The sequence below is a fragment of the Zingiber officinale genome, chromosome 8B (assembly GCF_018446385.1).
Source record: "Zingiber officinale cultivar Zhangliang chromosome 8B, Zo_v1.1, whole genome shotgun sequence".
Classification (NCBI taxonomy): Eukaryota; Viridiplantae; Streptophyta; class Magnoliopsida; order Zingiberales; family Zingiberaceae; genus Zingiber; species Zingiber officinale.
This window is the reverse complement of record NC_056001.1, coordinates 85,559,580-85,575,282: the sequence shown is the minus strand read 5'-3', so window position 1 is coordinate 85,575,282 and position 15,703 is coordinate 85,559,580. Positions and strand designations below refer to the sequence as shown.

The 15,703-nt window shown below is 39.2% G+C and overlaps 1 protein-coding gene across 1 annotated transcript; it reads right to left on the bottom strand.

Annotated features, from left to right (window-relative positions):
• Positions 1–4,013: 4,013 nt before the first annotated feature.
• On the bottom strand, positions 4,014–5,030 carry LOC122014006 (trigger factor-like protein TIG, Chloroplastic). Its single transcript, XM_042570204.1, has 3 exons — positions 4,948–5,030; positions 4,782–4,865; positions 4,014–4,211 (listed from the first exon to the last, which is right to left on the bottom strand). Exons 1-3 carry the CDS (start codon positions 5,023–5,025, stop codon positions 4,014–4,016), a joined length of 360 nt encoding a protein of 119 aa, XP_042426138.1. The 5' UTR covers positions 5,026–5,030.
• Positions 5,031–15,703: the final 10,673 nt, after the last annotated feature.

The window sequence follows — 15,703 nt, the reverse complement described above, 5'->3', positions numbered from 1 at the left end:
GTTACTTCAGCGGATTCCTATTCCTGAGTGGAAGTGGGATCACATTACCATGGACTTTGTGGTAGGGTTGCCGAGGACACGACGAGGCCATGACGCGATTTGGGTAGTCGTTGATCGATTAACCAAATCCGCGCACTTCTTAGCGATCCGGAGGACTGATCCCCTGGATCGATTGGCAGATCTGTATCGCCGAGAGATCATCCGACTACATGGTGTTCCGTTGAGTATCATTTCAGATAGAGATCCACGGTTTACGTCACGTTTCTGGCAGAGTCTGCAGCAGGCCTTGGGCACACAGCTCCGTTTCAGTACAGCCTTCCATCCACAGACAGATGGACAGTCAGAGCGGACCATTCAGACTTTAGAGGACCTGCTGAGGTCATGTATTATGGATTTCGGAGGCAGTTGGGAGGACCATTTGCCGTTGGTAGAGTTTGCCTACAACAATAGCTTTCATTCGGCTATCCAGATGGCACCGTTTGAGGCGTTGTATGGTAGACCTTGTCGGACACCCGTCCTTTGGGATGAGGTTGGAGAGGCCCAGCTGTTGGGACCTCATAGAGTTCAGTAGGATGCAGAGTTGGTCCGTACTATCAGAAGGAGGATGTCAGAGGCGCAGGATCGTCAGAAGAGTTATGCTGATCGGAGACGCAGACCACTAGAGTTCTCTGTTGGCGACCATGTATTTCTACGAGTTTCACCCACGAAAGGGGTGAAGAGATTTGGCCTCAGAGGTAAGCTAGCTCCGCGGTACATTGGTCCTTTCGAGATCTTGGAGAGGATCGGAGCAGTAGCTTACCAACTGGCACTACCACCGTCCCTGTCAGGCGTGCACGATGTATTTCATGTATCCATGCTGAGGAGATATGTACCCGATCCGACGCATGTGCTAGCAGATATTCCAGTTCCTGTCCAGCCTGACATTACATATGAGGAGGTTCCGGTACGGATACTCGACCAGAAAGAGCGTCAGTTGCGGAACAAGACTATCCGGCTGGTTAAAGTCGGATGGCAGCATCATTCAGATGAGGAGGCTACTTGGGAGCTCGAGGACACTATCCGAGCTCGATATCCCCATCTTTTCACTTGAGGTATGTGATTTAGTTTACCGTTCAGCATTTATACTTTATATCTGTTGTTAGTACTTGCTGATGGTAGATAATGAAATTTGGGGACCAAATTTTTATTAGTGGGGGAGAATGTAAAATACCGGAAATAGGTGAATATGAATAAGGGAATTTTCCAAAATTTTTGGGAATTTTTCGAGAAGTTTTCGGAGCTTGTACGGACGAGTTGACGGGGATAAAAACGGGGTCCGAAAAAGCCTGTTTAGGCTACCCCATTTAAGTGAGGAAAAGTTGAATTTATTTATATTCTTTTCTTTTTCTTTTTCTTTTTCTTTTTCTTTTGTTTTCACCGAATTCTTCACTGTTCCCTTTCTCTCCCGCGCGACTTCTTCCCTTGCCCTAACCGGCGCCGACGCCTCTCTTCTCCTATCTCTTCTTCTCCTCTGCCGACGCCGACCTCTTTCCCCTGTGCCCTAGCCGCCGGTGACGCACCGAGCCACCCCGATCATCTTCTTCTCTACCGACGCTGCCACCGGCCGAGTTATTTCTTCCCGTACGAAGAAGTGCAGCGACAGCCGATTCTCCACCGCCGCACACCCCTTTCCTTCCTCTTGTGTCTCCCGATCGTCACGGCCTTCTCCACGCTGAGCTCTGCACAGAGCCACCGCTGACCTAGCACCGCCGCCTTCTGATGTTCGTGCCCTAGCCACAGCCTGCACCGCCGCGAATTACTCCGCTCTAGGTCAGGCCGACATCCGACTTCCTCTTCTCCCTGTGCTCACGACTCGCCGCACCTCTGCTCAGTGCCGACGCCAATGCTTAGTGATTTCTGCCCTTGTCGACTAAGCCTCAGCCCTAGCATCGGTTGCCGTGAGCATTAGGAGTGTTGCTGTTTATTGGTTCTCGCTGCCGGAAATTTGGGTTGTTGAGAGTCATCAGTACACTTAGGGGTGTTGGCGATACAGACAGAACCTAGAGAGCAGTGAAAGGTAAGGTTCTTGTTTAATGTTTATGGATTTAGGTTTTTATGTGGACAAGTTAATTGATGATCAATTAAGGTTAATCGATAATTAGGGTTTTCCTAATTGAATTAAGAGTTTGATTTAGTTATTTGATACAGGTTGAGTAACTAAATTATATGTGTTTAATTAGGTAGGTTAATGATTATGACTTAGGGTTTTGTCCTAAGTTGTGTTGGGAATTTTATTTAGCAATTCATTGGAATTTTAGCTAAATAAAATATATCTCTGTTCGTATCACAGGACCTTGACGCGAGACGAGTATCTCGACGTCGTGTTCGGATCAGATTTGACATTTCCTATTGGAGGCGGGTACTTTTGACTTATTGTCTTTGATATGCTTAGTAATGAAAATAATATGTTGCATTAATTATGTTTCATATTTGTTTCGGTTAATCACTGCCCAATACATGTTACTTGTTTGATTGATTGTTTGATTGCATCTCTTATTGATCTTGTACCTGATTTATCATGCTTATGGGTAGTGATATAACCATGTTTCACATGTTCAGGACCTAGGTTTGATACATTTTTGATCAGTATGTCTTGATTTGATCTATCCACTATGGTGCCATTGTTATATGCCTAGAGGTTGGTTTAGTATATTACCATGCTTAGTGACATGCACCATTTGCATGATCGCATGCTGTGCGATAGATTGCTCCATTATTGTCGAGCACTTTACCAGTTTTCATCACTGTTCGGTGCTCCGTTGTGACGCTCATGGGTAGCGTGACACAGCGTGGTAGCACGTCAGTTTGACTCTTCCGGTGCTCCGTTGATCCGCTCAGGGGTAGTGTGACGCAGCGTGTAGCACGTTAGAATCCTCCCGTCATAGTGTACTGGGAGATGAGAGCATTGCGCCCCCATTTATGATTTGGGGTAGGAATGCGATGTACTCCGGACAGATCCGTCCACTCGATCACCATCGGGAGTAGTGTTGTGAGTGTACGGTTGTCACTGACCCTACCCTCGGTCCCACTTGTTGTTGTGAGTCGGTGGTGGCGTGGGTGACCATGACATATGCATCATATGCATGATGCATTTATTGTTTGTGTTTGTGTTTGTTGCACTTATATACTGCACATTGCTTGGATACCTTGATTGACATACATACAGGTCTTCTATACCTTTCGGACTGTTTATCCTTATACAGGGTCCTGGTTAATACAGATTCTCTCCTGTCTTCTTCGGTTTGCATTTACCTTTATCTTTATCAGGAGACTATACGCATGATTAGTGCTAGATGTTATTTCTTTACTTTGCATATCAACTGTACCTGCTGAGTGTTGGACTCACCCCGCCTCCATTGTTGTTATTTTCAGGTTGATGCTGTCCGGAGGGAGTTCCAGTCGCTAGTCCCCACTGCACGTAGTGCTGGTCCCTGCAGACCTTGAGGATATGTTTGGTTTTCTTTGGTTTCTTTTCTGTTCTAGACTGTTTTGAACATGATATGTTTTGGATTATTCTGCTTATGGATATTGTATGGATTTTATTATTGCGATAGATTTGGATTTGGATTTTATTCTACTACATGCCTGCCTGGATGGCAGAAGAGGTGAGTTCGTCGGATTTGAGCTTTACGAGTGTAGTGGAGTAGGGTGGATTTCGAGTCAGAGTATTATTTTTACTGTTTAATTATCTTAACTGCGTGGTTGTGACAGCCAGAAGCTGAATAGATTATATATAACTGCGTGGTGATGTTTTATTTTGTTGTTATTATTCCAGCCGCCTGTGGCTGAGGTATTTGTGAGATGTAGAAAAGTTTCAGATTGTCCACCGTACAGGGGAGATGCTGCCGAAATTTTCTCGGACAGGGACTCCTCTGGGGCGTGACAGGTAATTTCTACCAATTAAAAGATTTATGCTAGTGGATTAATAAAAAAGTATGACAACAATCTCTACCCGTTATTTCAACAGAAATTTGTCATAATATTGGATGGATAAATGACTGCCTTCTACTACAAGTTGGCAAGCTAATGTTATGTTCACGTACGGAAGACATAGCATGTGGAAGAGTTTTTTTCAAAGTTGCCTCAACTACAGCTTGTTGAATGTTCTGTCTACCAATGTAGTTTAGAAGAATATTTTCTGGAACTTTCTTTCCCTGCCGAAAGCCAGGAACCTGTATGAATAAGGTTTTTTATCAGGAATTGCATGGCATCACAACATACTACTTCAATAATGAGTATTCAAGAAGAAAAGGTAGATAAAGGAATTAGAATCTAGTACTAGAGACAGAAGGTAGAAAAAGAGAAGAAGCTTCCAGTGACATTTAAAAGGCCATTTTTACTTAGCATGGTCTTCCCTCAACTTTAGTTCAGCATAGAAATGACTAAACCCCAGTACAAGCAATTCCAATCATGCTTTAAGTGGAAATAAGTAAATAACAGGTACTGGAAAACATAACTGTCAACAAACTTGGATCGGATGAAAAGATAAAAGGGGAGAACAATATTGAATTCCTTGACATTCCAAAGAAAGAAAGAAGAAATATAGATTAGTATATGTCAGAGCCCAGAGGGCTTAGTAAAAGTTAGGTAGCATATTCAAATTTTTCTGATTACTATAGAGTGATAATGATCAAAACAGAAAATGGAAAATAATTTAAGTACAAAATTATCCTACAGATGAATTCCTATTCATCCTGTAACAGTAATAGACCCCTTAAATGACTGCATACTGAAAATAATACCTTTGCCTTCTTAGAAAATTCATCTAAGACTTCTCCGTAACATTCTTGGCTTATTGCTGGAGGAACTTCTACGCTTAACCTAATCTGCAAATAAGATGAGCTATCAGGGAATTGACATAACCATACTTCCTGGACAAATTGATTCTCGTGAACTTGTAGGACTAACAATCGATTGAATGCACTCAGGCAAGGGGAAGAGAGATAGCAAGAAAGCTATAGCCTTGAAGCAAGATTGCCTCTTCATTTCAATTGCCAGATGAACAAACAAACATATTTCCAAATTATACAAGAAGATAGGTAGAAAGTAAGAAAATTATAGCCTTGGAGCAAGACTACCACTTCCACTTGACTATCAGATCAATTAGAAGTAAAAATGATTTAGAAGGTAGAAAAAGGAAAGGTACAGACAGTGGAGTGAGGCCCTTTGGTCTCCGTCACAATGAGGTTGGCTGGCAACCTATCTTTCGTCTTCTGAGCAGCAGAGACACTAACTTGGGCACGGAAAGGCCCCGGGTTTCGCGAGGGAGGTGAGTGAAGGCGCGGGAGGGAAGAGGTGGCGAAAGACAAAGGTTTGGGGAGGGAGATGGGGATAGCAAAGGACAGATTGCAGGAGCGCGAGGAAGAGAGGATGGGCGGGGCGAAGATGCCAACTATCTCCATCTCTAGATGCTCCAGATCCTTCCACCGCTGCACCAACTCCGGGATTCGAAGGTCGTCCTCCAGCATCAGGTTGTCCGGCAAAGCCAGCGCCTTCAATCTCAGGCATCTGCGCTAATAATCGATGAGCAAATTCGTCGAACAGGTAGTGAGCGATGAGGGCGACGAAACCAGAAGGAGGCGTAGACTCACTTGACAGAGGCATAGGCGAGGTCGTGGATGGAGACGGCAGAGGAAAGGGGGAAGGCGAGTTGGTCGACGACGCCGCGGGAGCAGTGGAGGGCGAAACGGAGGAAGGCGGAGAAGGAGAGGGGGGAGTGGAGGCAGTAGCGGAGCGCAAAGGCGCGGGAGAAAGGGCTCCAGGGCGTGAAATCGAGGGAGCGGAAGTTGAGGCGGCGCCAGCAGCTAGGGTCGAGGGAGGCGCGGTACCAGGACTTGCAGACGAAGGGGACGGCGACGGCGAGATCTCCGAGGGCGAGGCGGCGGAAGGGGAAGAGGGAGATGAGGCTGAGGTTTAGGTTTAGGCTGAGAGAAGGGGCACGATATTGGTTTAGGTTTGGAGGGAATTTTGTGAAGTGTTGTAAATTTTGGCCGGTGAAAAAATTAAATTATTTTTTTTTTGTTCATTAACACCGGGTTTTAAAAACCACTGTTAAAATCGGTGTCTATTAACAAAAAAAAAGTCGCTCATAGACACCAGCTAAAAAACCGATGTCTATGAGCGAAAATCTGCGCTCATAGACACTAGTTTTTAGAAAAATCGGTGTAAAATACTCAAAGATATCGGTTTTTGCTTAAAACCGTTGTTGTTCCACCGATGTCTATGAGGGTTTTTCTTGTAGTGAACCTATATTGGGTTCAAAAGTCTTGTTTAACTTAAACTTTAATTAGACTTAGCGCTTTCAGCGAGAAAATTAAACGTTTAATTTCCTTATGAGGTTTTGTCTAGAAAGTGGTTGTTGCTCTAATAACCAAGTAGGCCTAGTGCCTCGCCACAGTCTGGAAGACAAATATTGAAATAAAATGTTTAATTGACTAACTGATAAAGCATTAAAATTAAAATTAGATAATGCTTTGAATAGTTACTCAAATTTTTTTTTGAAAAAGTCTTAAATTTTTTCTATGCAAATTTGTTTACTTAAAAAAAAATTCTCATTTTTTTTAACTTAAAGTTTTTAAAGTTATTTTTGTGCTTTACCAAAATATATTTTATATGTTGTTCAATTTTTTTTAAACTTAGAAAATTTTTTCTTACTTAGAATTTTTTTTACTTAAATTTTTTTTAAGTATCAGATTTACTTTACCAAAATTTCTAAAAAATTATTTTTTAAAAATTTGTTTAACTGAGGAAATTATTGATTGTTTCACAAAATGTTTTACTTAGAATTTTTTTTTAAATTATTACATTTTTAGTGCTATCAAAATTATTTTTAGTATTTTAAAAATCTTGATAAGTTTTTTCAAAAATATTTGAAAAACAGAGTTTTATAAACGTTACCCTTAGATTTTTTTTTTTACCCCATTTTTTATGTGATCAAAGGGGGAGAAGGGAGAATTAAGTCTAGGGGGAGGTAGCTTAATTTTTTTTTTTACATTTTCCACTTTATTGCAAAATTTAGAGTTCTAAATTTATAGTTGTTTACCCTAGCTTAACTTGGGTTGCTCACATCAAAAAGGGGGAGATTGTTTGTACCCCAAAATTATTTTGATGTGATCAAACAAGTTAAGTTAGGTCATGTTGTGTTTAACCCTGTGTCTAAGTGTGTAGGAGCTTAGGAGCACAGGAAGTCAAGCAAACGATGCAGCTAGCGAGAAGGACGACACGGGAGAGAGCCGACGGGCTCGGTGCATATAAGGAACGAGGTGCTGTGGAAGAGTACGCGGGCGGACGAGAAGGAGGCGCGCGACGTTTTTGAGGGATGAGAAGCGGGAGCGGAAGATTGCTCGAGAAGGCCAGAAGCTGGGTTCGGGTGAGCCCTATTCCAGATGGCCGAAATCACCCAAGTTAGCGTAGCCGGAGTAGAAGACCCGGACCGAGGCGAGCAGCACTAGAGTAGCGGGTTCGGATTGTAAAAATTCAACCATGTTGACTTTTAGGGTCCAAGCGCCCGGTACCTGATTTTATCCACTTTCGACGTGGATGTTGACTGTTGCGTCAGGGATAGAATTCTATCCCACTCTAGGCACCTAAAACCCTTCCAGGCGCCCCGACCAAGGCTATAAATATAGCTTTGGTCCAGAAGCTAAAAAACAACAAGCAATTCTTGATACAACACTTGTGACCTTTTCTATTTTGCTTAGCTTCTTCCTTTCTGAGCTTTCATTGCTGTAAAGAGACTTCTCCGCCTGAAGGAGAAATTAGTGCACCTCATTTCCTTGGATTAACAACCTCCCCGGTTGTAACCAAGTAAAACTCTCTGAGTCTCTGTCTTTCAATTTCTTTTATTTATCATTTATGCAAGTGTTGTTTTAAGTCCGAGAAGAGTTCGTTTGTTTGATTTTATGCAAGGCTATTCAATCCCCCTTCTAGCCAGCCAATGGGTCCCAACAAATATTTTGATAAATGAAAATGTCATGATCTATTCAGTGTATATGTCTTTGTTACATTCGAATAAAAGTCTCGATAAACATGTTGGCAGATTGAGATTGGTCCACTCATATGGATAATCATCTCTATTTGTTAAGTACAAATAGAGATAAGACAATTGCTTATTGGATAGTTTATGTAACTGTGAATAAACGCATACCCGTAAGTTAAGGTCGCCTTGATAATTGTGTCTAGATAAGATCATTTATGTAATGATCAGAGTAAATACACCCACCATTTACTGAATCTACTTAAGGTCATATTGGGCATCAAAGTTGTCACCCAAGTACCCGTGGTTCGAGCCCTAGCTATGGCGAATTTGCAGGAATTTTTCCTCCAAATAGAGCATGCAACTAAAGGATGCTGGGCTCCTAGGCTGCCCGCTGCGAGCACTTCCCGATTTACCCTGGTGGCTGGTGGAAAACTTCCGTGGGGCCAAACCGGTCACCCCAGGCTCGACATTACCCAGCCTGGTTAATCATTTTTTTTTACTTAAGGCCATATTGGAATTCATATGTTGAATTCAGGATTAGACATTAGGTATATGTAGATCGAAATTTGTATAATGTTATATTTTGAAAAAAAAAAAAACATGCGCTCTTTTTAGTAAAGAGAATAACATCGTAGCATGTGATTTATACCACATGTGCTATGGAGACAAGAAGGATAGTAGGAGAATGGATTCTTGCTTCTTTACTATGTGAGACCCTTGAGATTATAAGTTAATCTCAATCTTATCCTAAGTGACTATTTAGCTGTCTACTTGAAGTTTTGATGAGTGTCTGCTGCTTTTGCATGTTTCCTATTGGATATGGATGATTTGGTCTATGGAGCATAACTAGCAAAGCGATTGATTAGAATGAATAGATTCTAACTAAAAAGGAAGATTAAGATTGATTTACATCTGTGATATTTATTCACTGGTACCAGTTACATTTTTAGTTCAGTACATAAAATGTAATTATGAATAATATGTTTGATTGGAGATGGTGAACATGCTCTTAAGATAATAGTCAATATGAGGGATTAGAGATGTTCATATTGATGTAAATAATTTAATATAGGGTAAAGACAAGTTTTGATGTCTTTGATTCGTTCTATGGAGCAACTAAGTAAGGTGTAACAATCTTCTTAGCAATTGAATGCTTAGTGTGCTTGCTGTTGCACGAACCATTTCCCTAATGTATGGAATGGATGTTTTTATATGGTGTTTATGACTTACTAATTTATGCTCTGGTCTTCATGACTTGATCATTACAAAGTCTATGTGACTTATTTGGTGTTTGTGACTAATTAATTTTTCTCTGGTATTCGTGGCTTAATTATCAAATAGTCTATGTGACTTAATCGATCTTTGTGCCCATTTAATATTTTGGCTTTGGCATTGTGACATGATCACCTTGTAGTCTATGTGACTGACATGGTCTATGTGACTAGATAACTTTTTTGGATTGACTTGGACGAGTAGGTGATTTTGGACGTTGCATCAGTCGCAACATTAGAAAGATGAAGGGGTGCCCATTAACTTTCATCTTCCTCCATTGAATGCCATCAAAGCATCGGTTTGTAACCGATGCTGGCGGTGAGTGCGACGGTGATCAGTGTGACCGTGAGCAAAAGAGAACGTCCTGTGGTCAGGATTTGATTCATGAAAATCTGAGGAGGTTCCAAACGATGATCTTCTCGGTGACAGTAGCAACGTCTTCACCGATATCTTTTTTAATTTCTTCTCGGGAGATTACTATAAATATTTATAGTTTTATTTCCTATTTATTTCATGCATATAATAAGCAACATAAACTACTTTAAATTATAGTAGAAATTTTGATATAAAAATAATTTTAATTAAGTTGGAGTAATTTTTATCAAATTGAAATAGTTATTTTATTTTATTTAGTTGACATTTTGTATCGAGTGTACATTAATTAATTTTGGAGTGATCTGTCTGATCTTATAAAAAATTTTTACTGACTATCAAGATAAATCGAAAAGAACTCATAGTGGATAGTCTATTAAAAAAAATTATTTATTAATTTATCAAAATTAAGACTCAATTCTTAAATATATAAAAAATTTAGAAAGTACCATACTACTGCACCTATGTCCTAGGAGCAAATTGAAATAGTTATGATCAATATTATAGTAATTTTGATGAGTAGTAGAGTAATTTTAGTTAACATTGAAATATTTTTAACTAAAATAATTTGAAACAATTTTAATTGCATTTTTAGCTAAAATTATTTCAATATTTTTTAAAAACAAAATAGAATGAGCACCATTTTATTTATAAACTGAAAATAAAAAATTTCTGCCCGTACTCATTTTTCAAAAAAAAAAAAAAAAACTTACTTTTATGTTATAAGAAGAAATGCGGCTCATGCATTGGGAAAGGTATGTCAAGCATAAAATGGTGGGATGGTTGGATGACTTTTCATAATTCATGTTTAACGAGTCAACTTTATTGACTAATGCAATATCTAGAATGAAAGTGTCGTGAAAAGCAATTGCCTTTTCAATCCTTTTTTTTATACTTTCTAAAAGAAATGGCTAGAGAAAAATCAAAGGATTCATTACTTATTTTGCTTTCAAATTCACACTGGAAAATTGTTGACTTTAAATCAATAAGCTTATAATCCAAGCTTTTAATTATTTTTTCCTGCCAAACCTGTTTGGAATATATACTTTATAATATTTCTCTCTAGATTTTTAATAATGGTCTCTTCTCTACTTAATAGTTCAAATTTGTCTGGGCAATGGTAGGAGGGTGACTTTTCAATTTCTTAGGTATTTAAGGATTAAGTCTTAGTTTCGAAAAATTAATAAATAATTTTTTTTTAATGGACGATTGACTTAAGAACATTTAGTTGATAGGTTACTCGTTGTAAGTACTTTCCGATTTATTTAGAAACCGATGAGAAATTTTCGTAGGCTTGATCATCTTAGGATTAATCCAAGGAAGCTGATACTTGATATCAATTGAAAAAAAAAAATCAAATTTGAATTCAATCAATTTTAAATGTGACAACATGATCCCTCCAAGATTACGAGTGAATAGCTTTGGCAGCCCGACCATGAGAAAGAGTGATCCCTGTTGTGGTCCTAGTACTACTTGTTCCCTTCAAGGGCATAATCCAAGGTAGACCTGACCACGGTTCGGAACCGACGGTTCGACGGTTCGGAACCGCCGGTTCGACGGTTCCAGGCAGGTCGACCCTTAACCTTAACCGCCCAAGACGGTTACGGTTCACGGTTCAGAACCGCCGGTTCACGGTTCGGTTCACGGTTCGTCACGGTTCGTCACGGTTCAAGATTAATATGTTAATAAAAATTAAAAATTAAAAATTAAACATTAAACATTAAAAATTAGAAATTAAAATTTATTAAAAAAAGGGCTTGCACTTATTTAAGTTGCCTACGTATCCCTTTAGGGGAATCAAAGCCCACGTAGTTCTTTTACATTTTTATCCTTTTACATTTTCATTCACTTCCATTTCCTGTTCCTGTCGTATTTGTTCCTTCAGTATCAAAATCTTCAACTTCGTCATCTGAAAGTTGCAATCTTTGGATTCTTTTCTCCGCTCTGGTCCAATCGTCCAGTAATGCTTGGGCTTCCAATGAGTCAGGAGACAAAGTTGATCGTCGTTCATCTAATATGTTGCCGCCGGCACTGAACGTCTGCTCCACAGCAACAGTTGACACTGGACAAGCTAAAATTTCTTTTGCGATCACGGAGAGAACGGGAAAGCTTTGAGCCTTCTGTGACCACCACTTTAAGATATCGAAGTTTTCGCTATCTGCTTCATTAAAATCAAAAGAAGTCGTAAAATAATTCTCAAGTTTCTGTGTGGAACTTGAGGATCCCCGTGGACGTTTTGTCCGTTCTTTTAATAAGAGTTGTGCTTTTGTAAGTTTTAAATTACTACTAGTAGTTTGTTGAATTTCAGAAATATTAATTTGTGTTCCATATTTTGCATAATATTGATTATAAATATCATATAAATAAATTCTAACATTATATATAATATTAGCTGGATCAGGGAAGAAGAATCTTTAATTGGAATTAAAGCATCATAATATAAAGTTAACATTTCTTGTAAAACTTCTAATTTAAATCTAGGATCTAAAGCAAATGCAATTAAATAAATTTCAGGAATTAAATAAAAATATTTTTCCATTTAGTTTTCATAGCTAAGATGCAAGGAGATAAAGATTCATTATTAATATGTTCATTTAAAACTAATATTATATTAGAAAAATTTTCTAAAACTAATTGAGCAGTGGGATAATAAACACCGGAAAGTTGTTCGGTTGCATCATTAAATACTTTTAAAATTTCACAAATACTACTACAAATATTCCATTGTTGTGAAAATAAATATATATTAGCATTAGTGTTTTGTGCAAAAATGAACATAATAATTCTTTATATTGAAATGAATCTTGTAATAATTGGTATGTTGAATTCCAACGTGTTGGTACATCACGTGGAAATTTTTTAGGTCTCATTCCATTAATTTTACAAAACCTACCCCATTGTTTCATTATAGATGGATGAGACCATAAATAAGAAATTGCAATTCTAATTGGTTTAATATAACTTTCTAAAATTTTAAACCATCTTGAACACATAAATTTAAAACATGGCATACACAACGAATATGAAAAAATAAACCTCCAATAATAGGTTGACAAACAAATTTTAGATCATCTATACAAGCGGTATTAGAACTAGCATTATCTAATGATATTGAAAATATTTTATGAGTTAAACCATATTCTTCTAAAATTAAACATAATAATTGTGCGATATTATGAGCATTATGTGATTCATCAAAAACTCTATAAGCTAATAATCTTTTTTGGAGATTCCAAGAGTTATCGATCCAATGGCAAGTCACACCCATATACGAATGTGTTTGCCAATGATCACTCCAAATATCGGAACATAAAAAAACTTTATTATCTAATTTACTAAATTCATCAATTAAATTCTTTTTTCCTTGTTTTACTAATTTTTTAATTGTACGAGTAAGTGTAGTCCTAGGAACACGTTTAGCACATGGATTAAGAGATTCTTTACAAAAATCTTCAAATGTGCATTTAGATCCAAAACTAAAAGAAAGATGTTCTACGGAAACAAATTTAGCTAATGATTCTCTTAATTTATTATCCGAATATAAAAATAAACCGGAATCGGTACTACCGCTAGTTGAAGAAAATCTTAATAATTGTGTTTGAGAACGGTCGAGTCCATATTCCGTCGGGTGCTTCGTTTCTACATGTCGTTTCAACGACCCATAGCCGCCGCCGGCTTGGAATTTGTAGGAAGCATTGTAGTGCTTACATTTTGCACGCATTTCTCCCGACGGAAGAGTGACCTTCTCAAAATGTTTAGTAAAAATAGAAGACTTTAGAGGAGGAAGTTCCCGAACCTTAGAAGTAATTGCATCGTACTTCCTTGTGTTTCGGGTGTCGGATTCGGAAGATGCTCGATCTCATCATCGGTAGATTGAATGTTGGGGTCCTCCTCCCGCGGATTCATTATTTGCTTTCCCTTCCGAGCTCGAGATGATGCACCTCCGCGGCCTCCTTCCATTGTAATTGAAAATGAAAGCGCGTAGAGATTAGAGAATACGAAAATGAGATTAAGAGTAGAGAAGATGTGTGTGAAAAATGATGAAATGAGCTCTCTATTTATAGAGTTTTGATAGTAACGGACACTAAATCATAGCCATTGATCAAAAAACGGTCAAATGATCCTAACCGTTGAAAAAAAATACCTAAAAAACCCTCCCAACGGCTACGAACCGCCGGTTAACCGGCGGTTCCAACGGCTATGAACCGCCGGTTAACCGGCGGTTCAAGCCGTTTAAAAAAAAAAAAATTGCAGTTGAACCGCCGGTTCAACCCGCCGGTTAACCGGCGGTTCGCCGGTTTTACATCCAATGAACCGGAACCGGCCCGGCAACTTGCCGGGCCGGTTCCGGTTCGACCCGGCGAACCGGGTCAACGGGCAACCGGCCCGTTGACCCGGTTACGGGCCCGGGCCGGGTCCGGGCCAGACCCGGCCCGGGGTCGGGTCTAATCCAAGGTGATCCAATGTTTGAAGTGCTCTTTGGATGGTGGAAACTTAAAGAGCAGCAGCACCAAATCAAAGACATGTAGCTCCTCCAAAGTGCCCTCCAGTCCCTACTCCAATCACCTTTGTACCCTCTTTTCTTGCTTTATGCCTAACATAAAAAAACGCACACACACAACCACTCTTGGAGAAGAATTGATTTGCATGCTAGAACATATCTGTTGCCATCCTTGTGGCCTAACTAATGAAGCAATTGACACCATGAGAATGACTTGGGAGTTAGAGATCTAGCAGCATATCTGAAGAACACAAAGGACAAACCACCACAAAGTTTCCCCTATATCGTTATGACAGAGGTTGTAACTATGTGTGTTCTTCGCTGAATTCATCATTCAACAAGTATTGGGGAGCACATATGGATGGATCACTGGAAAAGGTTCTTTGACACTTTATTGCTAGTGATATCGGATTAATATTTCATAAAGGTGCTAAAGTGAGTAATACAAGGACTTATCTTTCTTGCATTATACCTCTATAAGTATTCACAGCAGGCAAGACCAATTAAACAATAGACTAATACCTCTCTATTTTTGTATCGTAAGCACACATAATTTAGTTGCCCTTGATAAAATCTAACCTTTCTTTTCTTGTTCAGTGAAGTAATTGGTTGGTCAAGAATTCAGCACCTTCCAAGAATGATAAGCACATTTAGCGAAGCTTTAAGCTTCCTAAGGCAAAAAGTCTCGTAATCAATCAAAGCAATGAAGCAAACCCACCATCCTTCCTTTCTGCTATTGCAATGACTAATGTCGTAAAGTAAGGATATTAAAAGGTCTAGCCACAAATTTTCATTAGGTTTCATCAGTGAGGTTATGATTTCACTATGATGATGATGGTGAACAATAATACCATTGAGGTCAGAAAATCTTGTGGTTCCACAAGATTTCATGATGATTAGATGCAAAATTGCTTGACCACAATGTTTGATGGAATTTGAAAAGCAAATTTTTACAAGACATGATGGTTGGCAAACAAGCAAATTTCAGCAACAGTATATAGATTGCCAACATAAAATTCCTTTCTTTGTTACAATTAGAATGCCGACAAACATGAGAAAAAAGACACAAAGAGGAGAAGGAATGAGGGCAAGGAAAAAAGTCAAGAATATTTGCTGCATATTAAAAACGAAAAACAAAAGCTAGGTAAGCATCAACTTAATTTAAGTGATTTTTATCAGAGAGAAATATTAAGTTGGAATGTAAGTTTCTGATCCTGTCCGAGTGTGAGTAGACGGACACTGGGAAGATGATGCTTATGTTGATTGGATGTTGACTGAAGATAATGCGGACCTCCAACGAGTTAAGCCTGTAACCACAGAGTCGTTAGTGCCGAGCCGAGGAGAGGTTTCCCGGCGATAACCCTCCGACACTCAAGTCAGCTACCGGCAGCAAGCAAATGAAGTAGAGAAGAAAGGAGCAGCAACGTGATTGTAGCTACACTGATGAAAAAACATACCTCCGATGAAGCTTTGGGGCTTCTTATATAGAACTCCCAGGAGGCGCACACACACTTCCCCAACCGAAGCGTGCACGCTTCCCA